A 16,449-nucleotide genomic window follows, 5' to 3' on the forward strand; every position below is an offset into this window, starting at 1 on the left:
AGCCACCGTGCCTGGCCACCATTATTTTTAAAATTAACAAAACAAAACACCTCCCAACAAAGAAAAGTCCACAATAACATGACTTCACGGGTGAATTCTACCAAACATTTAAAGTATAATCAAAACCAATCTCCCTCAAACTCTTCCAAAAAATTGAAGAGGAAGGAACAATTCCATACTCATTCTGTGAAGCCAGTATTACTCTGATATCAAAGCCAGATGAAGACATACAAATGAGAAAAGAAAACCACAGATCAATATCCTTTATGAAGATTGATGTAAAAATCCTCAACAGAATTCAACAGCACATTAAAAGGATTATACACCATGTTCAAGTGGGATTTATTCCTGGAATATAAGAATGGTTCAACATACAAAAATCATTCAATGTAATACACATTAACAGAATGAGGGGAAAAACACAACACCAATCATTTCAATGGATGCAACAAAAGTATTTGACAGAATTCAAAACCCTTTCATGATAAAAACACTCAAAAAGCTAAGAATAGAAGGAAACTACCTCAACTTAATAAAGGCCATATATGAAAAGCCAACAGCAAATATCACACTCAATCTTGAGAGGCTGAAACCATTTCTCTACAATAAGGAACAAGACAAGGATGCCTGCTTTTACCATTTCTACCACTTCTATTCAGTAGAGCAGCAGTTCCCAACCTTTTTGGCACCAGGGACTGGTTTTGTGGAAGACAATTTTTTCATGGACTTGTGGGTGGGATGAGGGGAATGATTTCGGGATGAAACTGTTCCACTTCAGATCATCAGGTATTAGATTCTCATAAGGAGTACACAACCTAGATCCCTCACACGTGTAGTTCACAATAAGGGTCAAGCTCCTATGAGAATCTAATGCTGCTGCTGATCTGACAGGAGGCGGAGCTCAGGCATTAGGTACTGCTCACTCGCCCATCACTCACCTCCTGCTGTGCAACCTGGTTCCTAACAGGCCACAGACTAGTACTGGTCTGTGGCCCAGGGTTTGGGGACCCCTGCAATATAGTAGTGGAAGTCCTAGCCAAAGCATTTAGGCAAGAAAAAGAAACAAAAGGCATCCAGATTCAAAATAAAGAAATAAAATCTGTTTGCAAATGACATGATCTTATATGTAGAAAACCCTAAAGATTCCACCAAAAAACCATTAGAACTAATAGTTGAATTTGGCGCAGTAGCAGGATACAAAAATCAACATATAAAAATCAGTCATATTTCTATATACTAACAATGAACAATCTGGAAAGGAAATAAAGAAAACAATTCCATTTACAACAGCAACAAAAATAATGAAATACTTAGGAATTAACCAAGGAGAACTCATATACTGACAACTACAACACATTCTGAAAGAAATTAAAGACACAAACAAATGGAAAGATATCCCATGTTCACAGATTAGAAGACTTAATATTGTTAAGATAGTAATATTACCCAAAGTGATCTACAGATTCAATGCAATCCCTATCAAAAATCCCAATTACTTTTTTTTTTTTGGCAGAAATAGAAAAATTCATCCTAAAATTCATATGGAATCTCAAGGAACCCGAATAGCCAAAGCAGTCCTTTTCTTTTCTTTCTTTTTTTTTTTTTTTGAGATAGGGTCTGGTCAGTCACCCAGGCTAGAGCACAGTGGCATGATCTTGGCTCACTGCAACCTCTGCCTCTTGGCTCAAGTGATCCTTCCACCTCAGCTTCCCAAGTAGCTGGGAGTACAGGTGCATCCCACTATGACTAGCTGATTTTTGCATTTTTTGTAGAAACGGAGTCTCACTATGTTGCCCAGGCTAGTCTTTAACTCCTGAACTCAGACATTGGCCAGGCTGGTCTTGAACTCCTGAGCTCAGGTGATCCACCCACCTTGACCTCCCAAAGTACTGGGAATTACATGCATGAGCCACTGTGCCTGGCCCAAAGCAGTCTTAAAAAGGAACAACGAAGTTGGTAGTCAAACTTTCTGATTTCAAATTTTATTTCAAAGCTACAGTAATTAAAACAGTGAGGAACTGCATAAATACAGACCATATAGATCAATGGAACAGAATCCAGAATCCAGAAACAAACCCTCACATACATGGTCAAATGATTTTCAACAAATGTGCCAAGAACAAACAATGGAAAAAGGACGGTCTTTACAAGAAAAGGTGATGGGAAAACTGAATATCCATATGCAAATTAATGAAGTTGGACTCTTACCTCATATCATATACAAAAATTAACTCAAAATGGATTAAATACCTAAATTTAAGAGCTAAAACTATAAAACTTATAGGGGAAATGCTTCCTGACACTGGATTTAGCAATGCTTTCTTGGTTATAACACTAAAAGCAAAGGCAACAACAACACAATAGATAAAAAGAGCTACATCAAAATTAAAAACTTTTGTTCACCAGTGGACAGTATTAACAGAATGAAAAGGTAACCCATGGGATGGGAGAAAATATTTGCAAATCATTTATCTGATAAGGGGTTAATATCTAGGATATATAAAAAATTCAACAAAAAACAACCTGATTTAGAAATGGGCAGAGGACTTGAATAGATATTTCTCCACAGAAGATATACAAATAGCCAATAAGCATATTAAAAAATGCGCAACATACTAATCATCAGGGAAATACAAATCAAAGCAATAAATACCACTTCACACCCATTAGGATGCCTATTATAATAAAACAGAAAATAGTAAGGGTTGGCAAAGATGTGGAGACACTGGAACCACTGTGAACTGTTGGTTGGAGTATAAAATAGTATGGCTCTTGCGGAGAATAGTACGATCGTTTCTCAAAAAACTAAAAACAGCATTACCCTGTGATCCAGCAATTCTACTTTTAGAATTATACCCAAAAGAACTGAAAGCAGGGACTCAAACAGATATCTGTACTCACACATTCACAGCAACATTATGCACATAGACAAAATGTGGGCAACTAAGTGTCCATTAATGAATGAACAAATAAACAAAATGCAGTATATACATACAATAGACTATTATTAAGCCTAAAAAAGGTAAAAAATTCAGATACATTCTACTATGTGGATGAACCTTGAGAACATTAGGGTAAATGAAATAAGTCAATCAAAAGACAAATACTTTATGATTCCACTTATAGAAGTATACAGAGTAGTAATGATGGTTGTTAGGGTTTGGTGAGAGGGAGAATAGGGAATTATCTAATGGATATAGAATTTCAGTTCTGGAATATGAAAAAAGTTTTTGAGATGGATGGTGGTGATGATTGCACAACCATGTGAATGTACTTAATGCCCTTGAACTGTACATTTAAAAAAGGTTAAAATGCCAAACTTTATGTTACGTATATTTTACCACAATTTTAAAAAACTACTTATCATAACAAAATAAATAATATCTACCCACTGGACTCCCATTACATGTTCTCTGAGAAGAGCAGCTGGCTCATTTGTTCATTCAATAATATACGCCCAGGCACATTTTCAGGTTCTTGGGTTATATCAGTGAAAACAAGGATCTCAATTCCTTCTGGAGCTTAATTTCTAATAGGATGAAAAGGAAACAGATAAGAGAAAAATGAAGTAATTTATATAATAAGATGGAAAGTAGTAAGTTATAATGAAAGAAGAAAAGTAGAGAATAGTAATGTGGGAGCACTGAGCTGGGTAGTGGTACTTGTAAATGTTAGATAGAGTGGCCAGAATAAGCTTCACTGAGAAGGTGACATCTGAATTAAGATTTGTCAGAGGTAACAGAGATTATCATATGAACATATGGAGAAGGATCATACCAGGAAGAGGGAACAGCTAGTGCAAAGGGCCAAAGAACATGGCTCTGTTGTTTGTGCAGCAGCAAGAAGACCAGTGTGGCTGGAGCAGAGTGAGTGATGGGAATAATGATGAGATATTGTTAGAAAAGTGCAGGCCACTGTAAGGCTTTTACTGGATATAATTTGAAGGTAGAGTCAGTAAGATTTCTTGACAGATTAGAGATAGAGGAAGAGCAAAAGAAGAACGAAGGATGATTCTAAGATTTTAGAATCATCTTAGACTACATTAAAGATGAACCATGAACTAAGATGTGGAAGGTGCCAAGAAAAGCAGGTCTAGGAAGGAAAAATAGCTGCTTTGTGTTAGATTTATGCATTAGATGTATCTATCAGACATTCACATGGAGATTCCAAATAAATTAGCTGGAAAAATAAGCCTGGAGTTCAGGAAAGAGATGTGACTAGAGATATAGATCAGTGTATCAATAGTATTTGAAGCCACAGATGATTTCCCCCAAGGGAATACAGATAAAAAAGAAAAGAGGTCCAAGGACTAAGACTTGGGACAACACAATATTAAGAGGTTGAGAAAAAGAGGAAATATCAACAAAGGAGATTAAGAAAGAATGACCAAAGAGGCAGGTGGAAAACCAGAGACCTCATTTGAATTGGGTACATCTAATACTACAACTTTAACCTTCTGAAAACTGTTTCATCTCTCCACGCCTGGATTTTCCTTGTCTGTACAATAAACATAATACAAATTATCTAACGTAGCTGTTGTGAGAATTAAATGGGACCAAGTAGAGAAAAATGATTAGCATGTTGACTGTTGGAACTCTGCAAGTGTTCAATGAATAGTAGCCATTATTACTATAATTAATGATAAATCTTAGCCTCCTCCTAGACTATTATCGCCATTTATTCTACCACTTTACAGGAAATGAATTAGGAACTGGAATTTAAGCAGAAGAGCAACAGAGGTATTAGAAACCTTTAATGTAACATTGTAACCTACCACTTCAGCCTTAACTTGACTATTCCTCTATCTTGCAAAAATAGAGAAATAGCTCTTGCAAAAATGTGTTAGTTTTTCCTTGAATATGCCCTATATGTTCTGCCTCCACTTCTTGTTCACATTGTTCTTTTTGCTCCACATAATCTCTTTCCATATTTACCTGCTAAAATACTAGCTCATGCTTTTAAGGCATACCACAAAAGCCACATTCCACTTTGATATCATTATTGATTTATCCTTAATGTGGTCTCTCCTTCTTTTAATCTTTGTTGGTTTAATTAACTCTATGGCACCTACCATTTCCTTAGGTTATCCTTTTTAATTCTATAATACCCCTAGCAATATAATCAGTTTAATAATGAGGGTATAAAAAGAGCACATGTACTTAAAAATATGTAATTTAACCACTGTTAATACAATAAACCTTTTAGAAGTCTCATTTGCTCTCATTCTAAGTTTCTGTTTAAATCAATATTCAGCCTACATTAAATCTTGTTTTCTACATACCAATTTTTTGTATTCCTCACTCTTGCTACTCATGTTGGGAGTTAATTTCCAACCTGAAAACAATGCACTCTGCTAAATCTCATCTTGTTACAATTTGTTCATTATAAGAAACCCAACCTGTTTTTTGGAGCCAGCCTTTTTTTTTTTGGAGACAGAGTCTCACTCTGTTGCCCAGGCTGGCGTGCAATGGCACAATCTCGGCTCACTGCAACCTCCACCTTCTGGGTTTAAGCAATTCTCCTGCCTCTGCCTCCCAAGTAGCTGGAATTACAGGCACCCACCACCGTGCCCGGCTAATTTTTGTATTTTTAGTGGAGACGGGTTTTCACCATGTTGGCCAGGCTGGTCTCGAACTCCTGACCTCAAGTGACGTACCTGCCTCGGCCTCCCAAAATGCTGGGATTACAGCCGTGAGCCACTGCACCCAGACTTCTGTAAAGGCATTTCTACTATTCTTTTTCTGTGTTCATAATCCTTAATTAGTCACAATTAATACATTTGTATACTGAACAACTCACTCTATATTCACCTGGAAAAATAATCTATTTTCAGCATATTAGAGTATTTAGACATTTGACTTTACTTTCCTCAAATTTTCTGCTTTCCCAAATGATAGCTGGTCTGTTTTTGTTTTAAATGAACAGTGGAAAAGAAGCAGAGTTACTTTGTTGAAAAAGCTTTTTGATTTTGTCAGACCTAACGTTGAATCGTGGCTTTACCTGGTTCAAATCTATTAAACTGTACAATCTTGATGAACACTGCTTAATATTCTGGTCCTTAGTTTATGATTAAAATGAGATTACTATTTTAAAAGGTTATTAAAAGAATAAATAAAAAATTAGATACCATAAATGAAGTATGAAGACTGGATGCTAAAATAACACTTAGCTTTTCTCTGTATTGTTAACAGAACCCATTTGTATTTGTAAAGCAATTTTCATTTTCTATTGGAAGCCACTAATCTTTTAACTTAGACCAAGATCCATAACAGTCAATGCTGACTTTAAAGCTGCCAAGCAACACAGCATTTTATAAAGCAAAACATTTTTATTGGTTTACTGATACTGGGTAGAGTTCATATTCTAGTATAATATTCAACATGAATAATAAATGAAATAATGAAAGATAAGTAGTGACACACAAATGCTTGTTATTATTGGTAAATTACAATTGGATATAATTACGCAATAATTTTAAAGCTATAAATAACAGGACAAATATATTTAGAGGCAAAGAAAAAATCTTAAAAAAAAGTGTAATGTTTAACGTTCAATGAAGTTGATAAATTATTTATTTACCTGAATCACTTGCTGCAACAACTGTTCCACCAGGAGCAAAAGGATCATTGTGCTTCAATGTTTCCACCTAAACAAAGCATATAAAACCATGAATGAGAGAGGCAACACCATAGCTGAAACCTCATCACCACTCCAAAGAATATACTATCTACAAATTCTTAATTAATTAAGGAATATAGACATTAGGAACAAATGTTTCCCCATAGTGATCTGCAATCTTACTAACTGGAAATAATACGTATTATTTTCTAATCTTAACTGTGAAATATAACATCCATTCAGAAAAGTACATGAAACAGATCTATGGTTTAACAAGTATGTATCAAGTGAACACTTGTGTAGTTATCTCCCAGGAAACTGACTATACCTCGGAAGTCTTCATGTGCCCCTCTATAATCACAATCCTGATTTTGGTGATACTCGTTTATTTTTTTCTTCATAATCTTGCTAGTTGTATAGATGTACATTGTTTTAACTTTTTACTTATTTCATTTTTTAGAGACAGGGTCTCGCTTTGTCACCCCAGCTGGAATACAGTGGTGTGATCACAGCTCACTGTAACATCAAACTCCTGGGCTCAAGTGATCCTCCTGCCTCTCCCCTGCCTTAGCCTCCTGAATAGCTGGGACTACAGGTGTATGCCACCACACCTGGGTAATTTTTGTTATTATTTGTGGAGACAGGGTCTTGCTATGTTTCTCTCAAACTCCTGGCCTCAAGAAATCCTCCCACCTTGGCCTCCGAAAGCACTGGGATTTCAGGTGAGAGCCACCACTAACCTTTTATCTTGGAATAATTTAGATTTACGTAAGAGCTGTAAAGATAGTACAGAGTTCCCATACACTCTTCACCCAGTTTCCCCTAATGTTAATATCTCACATAATTATAGTACATCTATTAAAACGAAGAACATTGGTACAAAACTATACACCATAGATTTTATTAGATTTCACCAGATTCCAGAATATCATTTTACATTTAGAATGCACACACTATTTTAATTCTCACATATCCTAGTACTTAATATCATAAAATGTTAATTTCTATTTTCTTTTTTTTTTTTTTTTTTTTTGAGACGGAGTCTTGCTCTGTCGCCCAAGCTGGAGTGCAGTGGCGCGATCCTGGCTCACTGAAAGCTCCGCCTCCTGGGTTCACGCCATTCTCCTGCCTCAGCCTCCCGAGTAGCTGGGACTACAGGCGCCCGCCACCGCGCCCGGCTCATTTTTTGTATTTTTTTAGTAGAGACGGGGTTTCACCGTGGTCTTGATCTCCTGACCTTGTGATCCGCCCGCCTCGGCCTCCCAAAGTGCTGGGATTACAGGCGTGAGCCACCGCGCCCGGCCGTTAATTTCTATTTTCTAATTGTTATCTAAAAATAATTCTGCATTCTGACCCTCAGAGAGAAAACACATGTACACACATACACACACACACACGCACACATACACAAAGATAGCTTTTTGCTAAAAAGATCCTGCTGCTTTCAATAATAAGCTATGTAAAAGTCTGGGATCAAGAGCAACTGATCTTGCTAAAGGTGAGGATGTTACCAGATGCCAGAGATTCTGGCTTTTAACTGTCTTCCTACTTTATACTTTAGTTTTTAATCATAGTCAAACAAATTGCATATTTAGGAAGATAACTGAATTTCCTCTTTCTGGCACCAGGCTCTTTTTAAGGGGCTAGCTGAAAGACTTGGCAAACAGGTGAAAAGAGTGTGAAAAGAGTTTCTGAACATTTATATGCAACTCTGATGCTTGATTATCAATGTCATTTGTATTACAGACTCTATTTCCAATTATCAAGAAGTTGGATATTACAAATAAATGTCAAATAATACTGCCAGAGCTTAATGTATAAATTTCCAAGTTAAAAAAAAATGTAGGCCGGGCGCGGTGGCTCAAGCCTGTAATCCCAGCACTTTGGGAGGCTGAGACGGGTGGATCACAAGGTCAGGAGATCAAGACCATCCTGGCTAACATGGTGAAACCCTGTCTCTACTAAAGAATACAAAAAACTAGCCGGGCGAGGTGGCGGGCACCTGTAGTCCCACCTAATGTAGTCCCAGCTACTCGGGAGGCTGAGGCAGGAGAATGGCGTAAACCCGGCAGGCGGAGCTTGCAGTGAGCTGAGATCCAGCCACTGCACTCCAGCCTGGGCGACAGAGCGAGACTCCGTCTCAAAAATAAATAAATAAATAAAATAAATAAAAAAATTTAATTGTAGAGAAAGGTAATGTTAACTGGGACTAACCTTCTCTCTTTATAAAACAATCCATTAAAACTACTAGCAGAAAGAATACTAATGAAGTTTTTAGAAATGAAAACTATGAATGATAAAAAGTAATGACAGTATTAACTGATGCCAATTATATTATACAACTAGCACACTAACTTAGATATCTGCGGAATAAACAGCAATTAAAGAAAAACTTATACTGGTCTATATAGCGAGATAACTTTCCATGTTTCCTAATATGATAGTCATAACACCAGTGTAAGAGAAGGTCACTGACATAACAAGTCACCAAGGACAGGCTGAGCATCCCTTATCAGAAATGCTTGGGACAAAAAGTATTTTGGATGTTGGGTTTTTTCAGATTTTGGAATATTTGTGTTCTATTTACCAAGTCAACATCCATAATTTGAAAATGTGAAAGGCTCCAAAGTCTGAAACCTTTTGAGTGCTGACATGATACTCAGGAAATGTTTACTGGCGCATTTCGGATTTGGGGTGCTCAACCTGTATTATTACTTCCTCTCTTTGAGAGAAAGAAAAACTAACAGGCTGTGTTTTAAACAACAGCTTACAGATTTGATTTGCCATCACAAGGAGAAAGGGAAAGGGCATGTCTACATGTGTGTCAGATTTAGTTTCTAGTCCTTCATCATACACTGTGCAACCACCGTAAAAGGCCGTCAGGATAGCAAGGGGAACAGGACAGATTGTGCAGCCCATGAAGGAACAAGCGGCCACAAAACTCTATGTCAGTTTGATACCTGGGGAGTTTAGCAGGGCCAATTTTTAAAAAATTTCTAGATTGTATTGGTGAAAATCTTAGATTTTGGTTACACAGAACAGAGTTTGAGTCTAGTTCTACCACTAATTAACTTACTACCAACTTAATCTTTTTTTTTTTTTTTTAAATTGAGACAAGATCTCACTCTGTCACCCAAGCTGGAGTGCTGTAGTGCAATCATGGCTCACTGTTGCCTTGACTTCCTTAGCTCACACAATCCTCCCACCTCAGTCTCTCAAGTAGCTGGGATTATAGGTGCATGCTATCACACCTGACTAATATTTTAATTTTTTTGTAGAGACAGTGTCTCGCTTTGTTGTCCAGGCTGATTGTGAACTACTTGCCTCAAGTGATCCTCCTGCCTTGGCCTCCTAAAGTGCTGGAATTAGAGGTGGGAGCCACCACACCTGGCCTCAACTTAACATATGTAAACCTCATACGATTACTGTGAAAATTAAACGAGACAATGCATATAAAGAGCTTGGCACCATCCCTGGCACATAGAGGAAATTAGATAAGCTGCAGCTATTATAATATTGCCAATTTGGTTTTTTGTTTTGTTTTGAATGGTGAAATTACAAGCTGTAAGCAAGGACAATATACCTGTAGAAAACTGGGAACAAAAAGTCAGTAAAACAAACGGTAGAAAAATCTCATGGGGGACAGGACAAGAGGAATGTATTCATTTTTAAATTAGAAGAGCTGATTTAGCTTTCTTGCTCTTTAGATCATAGGAGAATGAGAGGCTAGAATAAGAAGGTTAAGAAGAGAAGAATTCCGGTAGCAGCAACTTTAGAAGAATTTGGCAAATGGGTCCACACTGCAAACTAAGCGCTATAGGAAAACAGAGTATCTGGTAGCCCGGGGAAACCAAAAATATTCAGTTACGAAGGTATCTGTCCAGTTTTCATTCAATGGAAAATAGCAGTTCTTAGCCAGGCAGCTCTTTACTGAATATAAAAAAGAAGCAACTTTCAATAATACAAAATCTATTATCTTTAAAATAATCAATTACATTTTAAAGGAAAAATTCTTAATCTAAGAGTACTAGAAGATAAAATTTTTGCTTCAAATGCCTCTCAATTAACTGGTCCTGTATAGGTTCAGTTTACCTACAGACGTGAAACCACCCGTCTCAAAAACGAAGTCTTAAAACACAAATTAAAAAGCAAAACCAAAAACCAGCAAAACCATTCCTAATTATTGACATTGGGTAATGGATGCATGAAAGCTTGTTAAAATATTTCATTACATTATTCTCGTTTAAGTATTTCTAAATATCCACAATATGAAGATTTTTTTAAAGCCTCCAGATAAAAGAGCAACTAGCTATAGGACCTTAAACATGTTAATTTTTCTAATCCCAGTGTCCTTATTTTTAAAATAGGGATATCAACACCTACTTTGCAAAATTGATGTAAATATTAGAAACAACGAATGTAAAGCACACACCAGTACCTGGATCAGGCATGTGGTTATTAAATAGTGATTGTGTAGGTATGTATGTTCTCAAGAGAGCTTGACATTTAATAAGAATTTGTACTTTGCAGAATTAACATTCCAGATGTGTCTATGAAATAACATAAATGATTTTATTTTTCTAAAGTTCTTTTAAAGTAATTTTCATTATTTCAGTAATATACCAAACATTTCAGAAAAGTTTTATATAAGATTGGCTTATAAATTTCCAATCATTGTTAGTATCCTCAATAGGATAAGATTTAGTCTCTTGAAAGATGAACATCACTTTTGGACCCTGTTTAGTCATTCCAGTTAATTCCAGTGGGTAACCAAACTATGAAATACCAGTCTGAACCAAAAACTAAATGAATTGGGATGCGACTGAAATTCTTATATGGCCCATTAGAAGTAATCTAAATGAGGGTTCTTTCATCACTATGTATTTCAAGAAACTTGCTTAGGACACGTATCCATTTAACTTAACAGTTTTTAATTCTCCCACTTACCGATGTAATATTGCTATTGTTGGCTGCACTGAAAGGGTCAGTGCTTGAAGTGGCAAAAGGATCAGTAGATTGCCTGAAGAAACAGTCTGATGCAAATGGATCTGAACCTTTGAAAGGATCACCACCAAATGGATCTAAAAAAATAAGGCATGAATATAAGAGACAAAAAAAAATTATTGCACTAAATTTCCCATCACTTGAAGGTATGATCAGTGCCTTAATTAAAAGATAGTTTGGGGCCAGGTGCAGTGGCTCACACCTGTAATCCCACCACTTTGGGAGGCTGAGGCAGGCAGATCACTTGAGATCAGGAGTTCAAGACCAGCCTGGCCAACATGGCAAAACCTCCTCTCTACTAAAAAATACAAAAATTAGCCAGGAGTGGTGGTACGCACCTACAGTCCCAGCTACTCAGGAGGCTAAGGTGGGAGAATCACTTGAACATGGGAGGCAGAGGCTGCAGTGAGCAAAGACCTGCCACTCTACTCCAGCCTGGGTGACAGTGAGACCCTGTCTCAAAAACAAACCAACAAAAATCAACAAACAAAAAGACAGTTTGGGCTGGGTGCAGTGGCTTACACCTGTAATTCCAGCATTTTGGTAGGTTGAGGTGGATGGATCACTTGAGCTCAGGAGTTTAACACCAGCCTGGCTAACATGGTGAAACCCTGCCTCTACTAAAAACACAAAAATTAGCCAGGCGTGGTGGTGCGCGCCTGTAATCCCAGCTATTCAGGAGGCTGAGGCATGAGAATAATTGCTTCAGCATGGGAGGTGGAGGTTGCAGTGAGTTAAGATCACACTACTTGTACTCTAGCCTGGGCAACAGAGCAAGACTGTCTCAAAAAAACCCCCAAAAAGACAGTTTGAAATGCTGTAGAATCTAAGCTATTTTTTATTTCACAGACTCCTTTGCAATTTTGATAATATATAGAACCTTTCACCTAATAAACTTATTTTTTTAAATTAACATATAATTTCAAGGGATCCAATTTTAAGTTTCCTTATTCTACGCTATCATAACTAAAGAAAACACAATAAAAACTTCTAAATGTATTTTTCTCTCTGAGCTCAAAGCTAACAGCCAATAGTTTAGAACAGGTTTGGGATGCAAAAACTAAACAGTAAACAAGATTTGCATTATTCTAATGAAAATTCCCAGAAAAAGAGTATCTTAAAAAGCCTGATGTTTTAGTAATTCTTCAAGATCCTCTTCCTCTAATCACATGTGTGGGCTATAATCATAGGAAAACAAAATTACATTCTAAATCCCGAAGTAGTATAGATCATTATGTTCACCAAACCTTTAGTTAGTAAGGAGGAATCAGAATAAATATTAAAAGCACCAAAGTCTAAACACTAATGCCATTTTAAAAAAAGTAAAGCTACTGGGCATAGTGGCTCATGCCTATCTGTAATCGCAGCACTTTGGGAGGCTGAGGTAGGAGGACTGCTTGAGCCCAGGAGTTTAAGATCAACCTGGGCAACACAGTGAGACCCTGTCTCCACAAAAATTTTTTAAAAAAATCAGTCAGGTGTGCTGGCATGAGCCTGTAGACCTAGGTACTCAGGAGGCTGAGGCAGGAGGACTAGTTGAGCCCAGGAAGTCAAGGCTGCAGTGAGCCATGATCACACCACTGCATTGCAGCCTGGGTGACAGAATAAGACCTTGTCTCAGAAACAAAAAACACCAGGAAAAAAAAAAAAAAAAAGGAGAAGTAAAAGTAAAGCAACAATTTATTAAGCAAAATCTCAAGAATTTACTACTTTCTTTCTGAAAATGCCAGGCACATAGAGTATCTTACTGGGGCTTCAGTTTCAGACCCAAATAACATAAGTTTATTATCAAGCGGAAATGAATGAAAGCTAAGATGAAACTCAGTAAGATACTGACCGATTTTTCCAAAAGGATCATCCTTGAAAGGATCACCTGTGATAAAATAAACAGAAAGAAATCCAAATAACAGTATTTACTGTGATGACACCGTTACTTAAAGGGTAACTTTAAAACAAAAGCAAAGCAAAGTTTATTTCAATAACTTCACTTCAAAGTAGATAAAATAAGGAATGTCATTGACCTTATTAAATGTACAGCCAACTATACTTACCTTGATCACAAGTTGAGGTTACAGATGGAGGGGAAGACATTACAGCAAAAATTTTACTAACAAAACCTCTACTCTTCACAAGAGTACTGGGAGGGTGTTGTTATCACCAGTTCAGAAATAAAGATACTGAGCTTTACTGAAGCGGGAAAAAAAAAAAAAATTCTTACAGGACTGAAGAGTCCAGAAATAAATCCTTACATTTATGGTCATTTGATTTTTGAAAAGAGTATCAAGAACACAAAATGGACAAAGGACAGTCTTTTCAACAAATGGTGTTAGGACAACTGGATATCCACATGCAAAAGAATGAAGCTTGACCCCTATCTCACATCACATACAAAAATAAACTCAAAATGGATCAAAGATCTAACTGTAACAGCAAAACTATAAAACTCTTAGACAAAGAGAGCATTAAATCTTTGTGACTAAGGTAATAGTTTCGTAGATGACACCAAAAGCACAAGTGATAGAAGAAAAAATAGATAATTGGACTTCACCAAAATTGAATAAACACTTTTCCAAAGAAGACATACAAATGGCCAATAAGCATCTAGAAAGATATTCAACATTAGTCAGCAGGAAAATACAAAGCAGGCCAGGCGCAGTGGCTCACGCCTGTAATCCCAGCACTTTAGAAGGCTGAGGCAGGTGGATCACCTGAGGTCAGGAGTTCAAGACCAGCCTGGTCAAAATGGTGAAACCCAGTCTCTACTAAAAATACAAAAATTAGGCCGGACGTGGTGGCTCACGCCTGTAATCCCAGCACTTTGGGAGGCCAAAGTAGGCAGATCATGAGGTCAAGAGATGGAGACCATCCTGGCCAACATGGTGAAACCCCGCCTCTACTAAAAATACAAAAATTAGCTGGGTGTGGTGGCAGGCGCCCGTAATCCCAACTACTCGGGAGGCTGAGGCAGGAGAATCACTTGAATCCGGGAGGCAGAGGTTGCAGTGAGTCAAGATTGTGCCACTGCACTCCAGCCTGGCAGAAGAGCGAGACTCCATCTCTAAATACATACATACATACATACATACATACATACATACATACATACATAAAGTTAGCCGGGTGTGGTGGTGGGCGCCTGTAGCCCCAGGTACTCAAGAGGTTGAGACAGGAGAATTGCTTGAACCCAGGAGGTGGAGGTTGCAGTGAGCCGAGATTGTGCCACTGCACTCCAGCCTGGGTGACAGACTGAGTTGGTAGGCTATTGAAACCAAAGCCTTAATCCTTAGTTTATATATTACAAAGCCTTTTTTTGGGCAAAACTATAAGAAAAAAAAAAGAGTACTTACTGCCAACGAAAGGATCAGACTGGAAAAAATCCAAGTTTGTATCTGCAACTGGATCTGTCAGCGAACTTGAGTCTACATTAAATGGATCTTCCTAAAAATAATTTTTAATTAAAAATTTTTTTTAGAAACCAAAGTTTTAAAAGGTAACATTTTAAAATAAAATAACATATATTCAGGTCATATACATGCTTTGAAAAATCAACTGATGGGCCGGGCACAGTGGCTCACACGTGTAATCCCAGCACTTTGGGAGGCTGATGTGGGCGGATCACAAGGTCAAGAGAGAGAGACCATCCTGGCCAACATGGTGAAACCCTGTCTCTACCAAAAATACAAAAATTAGCTGGGCGTGGTGGCACATGCCTGTAGTCCCAGCTACTTGGGAGGCTGAGGCAGGAAAATCGCTTGAACCTGGGAGGTGGAGGTTGCAGTGAGCCGAGATCGCGCCACTGCACTCAAGCCTGGGCGACAAAGTGAAACTTAGTCTCGAAAACAAAAGAAAAATCAACTGATGGTAATGTAACAAATATTTCTCTAGTCATAAAGTACATTTAACACGTTTCTCTTTCCTTCACCTAAAATAGTGTATAATTCATCTAAGGAAAACAGTGATAAGGACATTTTTAAAATATATCATTTAATTTTTAGAGATAAGGTCTCTCTCTGTTGCCTAGTGCCACCAGCTCAGGCTCAAGCAATCCACCTACTTCAGCCTCCTGAGTAGTTGGGACTACAGGCACTTGCCACCACATCCAGCTATTAAGAACATTTATTTATTATTTATTTATTTTATATGTATAAAGTCAAGGGGTCCAAGTGGAATTCTGTTACATCACTATATTGCCTAATGGTAAAGTCGGGGCTTTTGATGTATCTGTCATCTGAATAATGTATATTGTACCCATTAAGTAATGTCTGATAATTCACCTCCTCCTGTCCTTCCACCCTTATGAGTCTCCAATGTTAATATAAAATTATTTTTACCTCTTTTGAATGTCTGTTATTATCGAGTTCAGAACAAACTTTTTCAGTAACAGCTGTAGTCACCTCATTTTCATCAGTCACACCAGAAGGCAGTAGTTCAGGACTACTTCTTGCCTACAAAATATTAATGCAAGTAGATTAACAATATACTTTTTGAGTTGGCAGAGACAACTGACTAAAGATAACCAAAAATTATTTAAAAATAAAAAGACAACTAGAACATATTCATCAAATAATTCCTCCTTCTATAATCTTTTTTAGGGAAATGGTGTCATCAAGCATCAAAGTCATTCATGTCAGAAACCTTCAGGTCATCTTTAATCCTCAGTTAGAATAAGACTCCAAGTCTTGCTCAGTCTACCTCTTACCTCTTTTTCAAATCCTTGCCTTCTTCTCCATCCTCACTGTCACTAGCAGTCACTTACAGTACTATTATCTTTGGTTCCAATTACTATAGCAGTCTTCCTTCCAACTGCTTTCCTGCCTGCAATACGTG

At 37.4% G+C, this 16,449-nt stretch overlaps 1 protein-coding gene across 6 annotated transcripts in view; it reads right to left on the minus strand.

Moving 5' to 3' along the window:
* EPS15 (epidermal growth factor receptor pathway substrate 15) overlaps positions 1-16,449 on the minus strand; it is a 162,125-nt gene that overhangs the window by 19,975 nt on the left and 125,701 nt on the right. For 5 of the 6 annotated variants that reach the window (XM_021941483.2, XM_021941474.2, XM_021941493.2 and 2 more), the window contains 5 exons: positions 15,954-16,067; positions 14,970-15,060; positions 13,460-13,495; positions 11,566-11,699; positions 6,580-6,646 (listed from right to left, as the gene is read on the minus strand). In XM_021941483.2, the coding sequence (XP_021797175.1) occupies positions 6,580-6,646; positions 11,566-11,699; positions 13,460-13,495; positions 14,970-15,060; positions 15,954-16,067 (442 nt within the window). Of the gene's footprint in view, positions 1-2,752; positions 3,530-6,579; positions 6,647-11,565; positions 11,700-13,459; positions 13,496-14,969; positions 15,061-15,953; positions 16,068-16,449 lie in introns of those variants that run through there. The other variant, XM_021941491.2, reaches the window with a different exon arrangement.

Source organism: Papio anubis, chromosome 1, assembly GCF_008728515.1.
Source record: "Papio anubis isolate 15944 chromosome 1, Panubis1.0, whole genome shotgun sequence".
Lineage (NCBI taxonomy): Eukaryota > Metazoa > Chordata > Mammalia > Primates > Cercopithecidae > Papio > Papio anubis.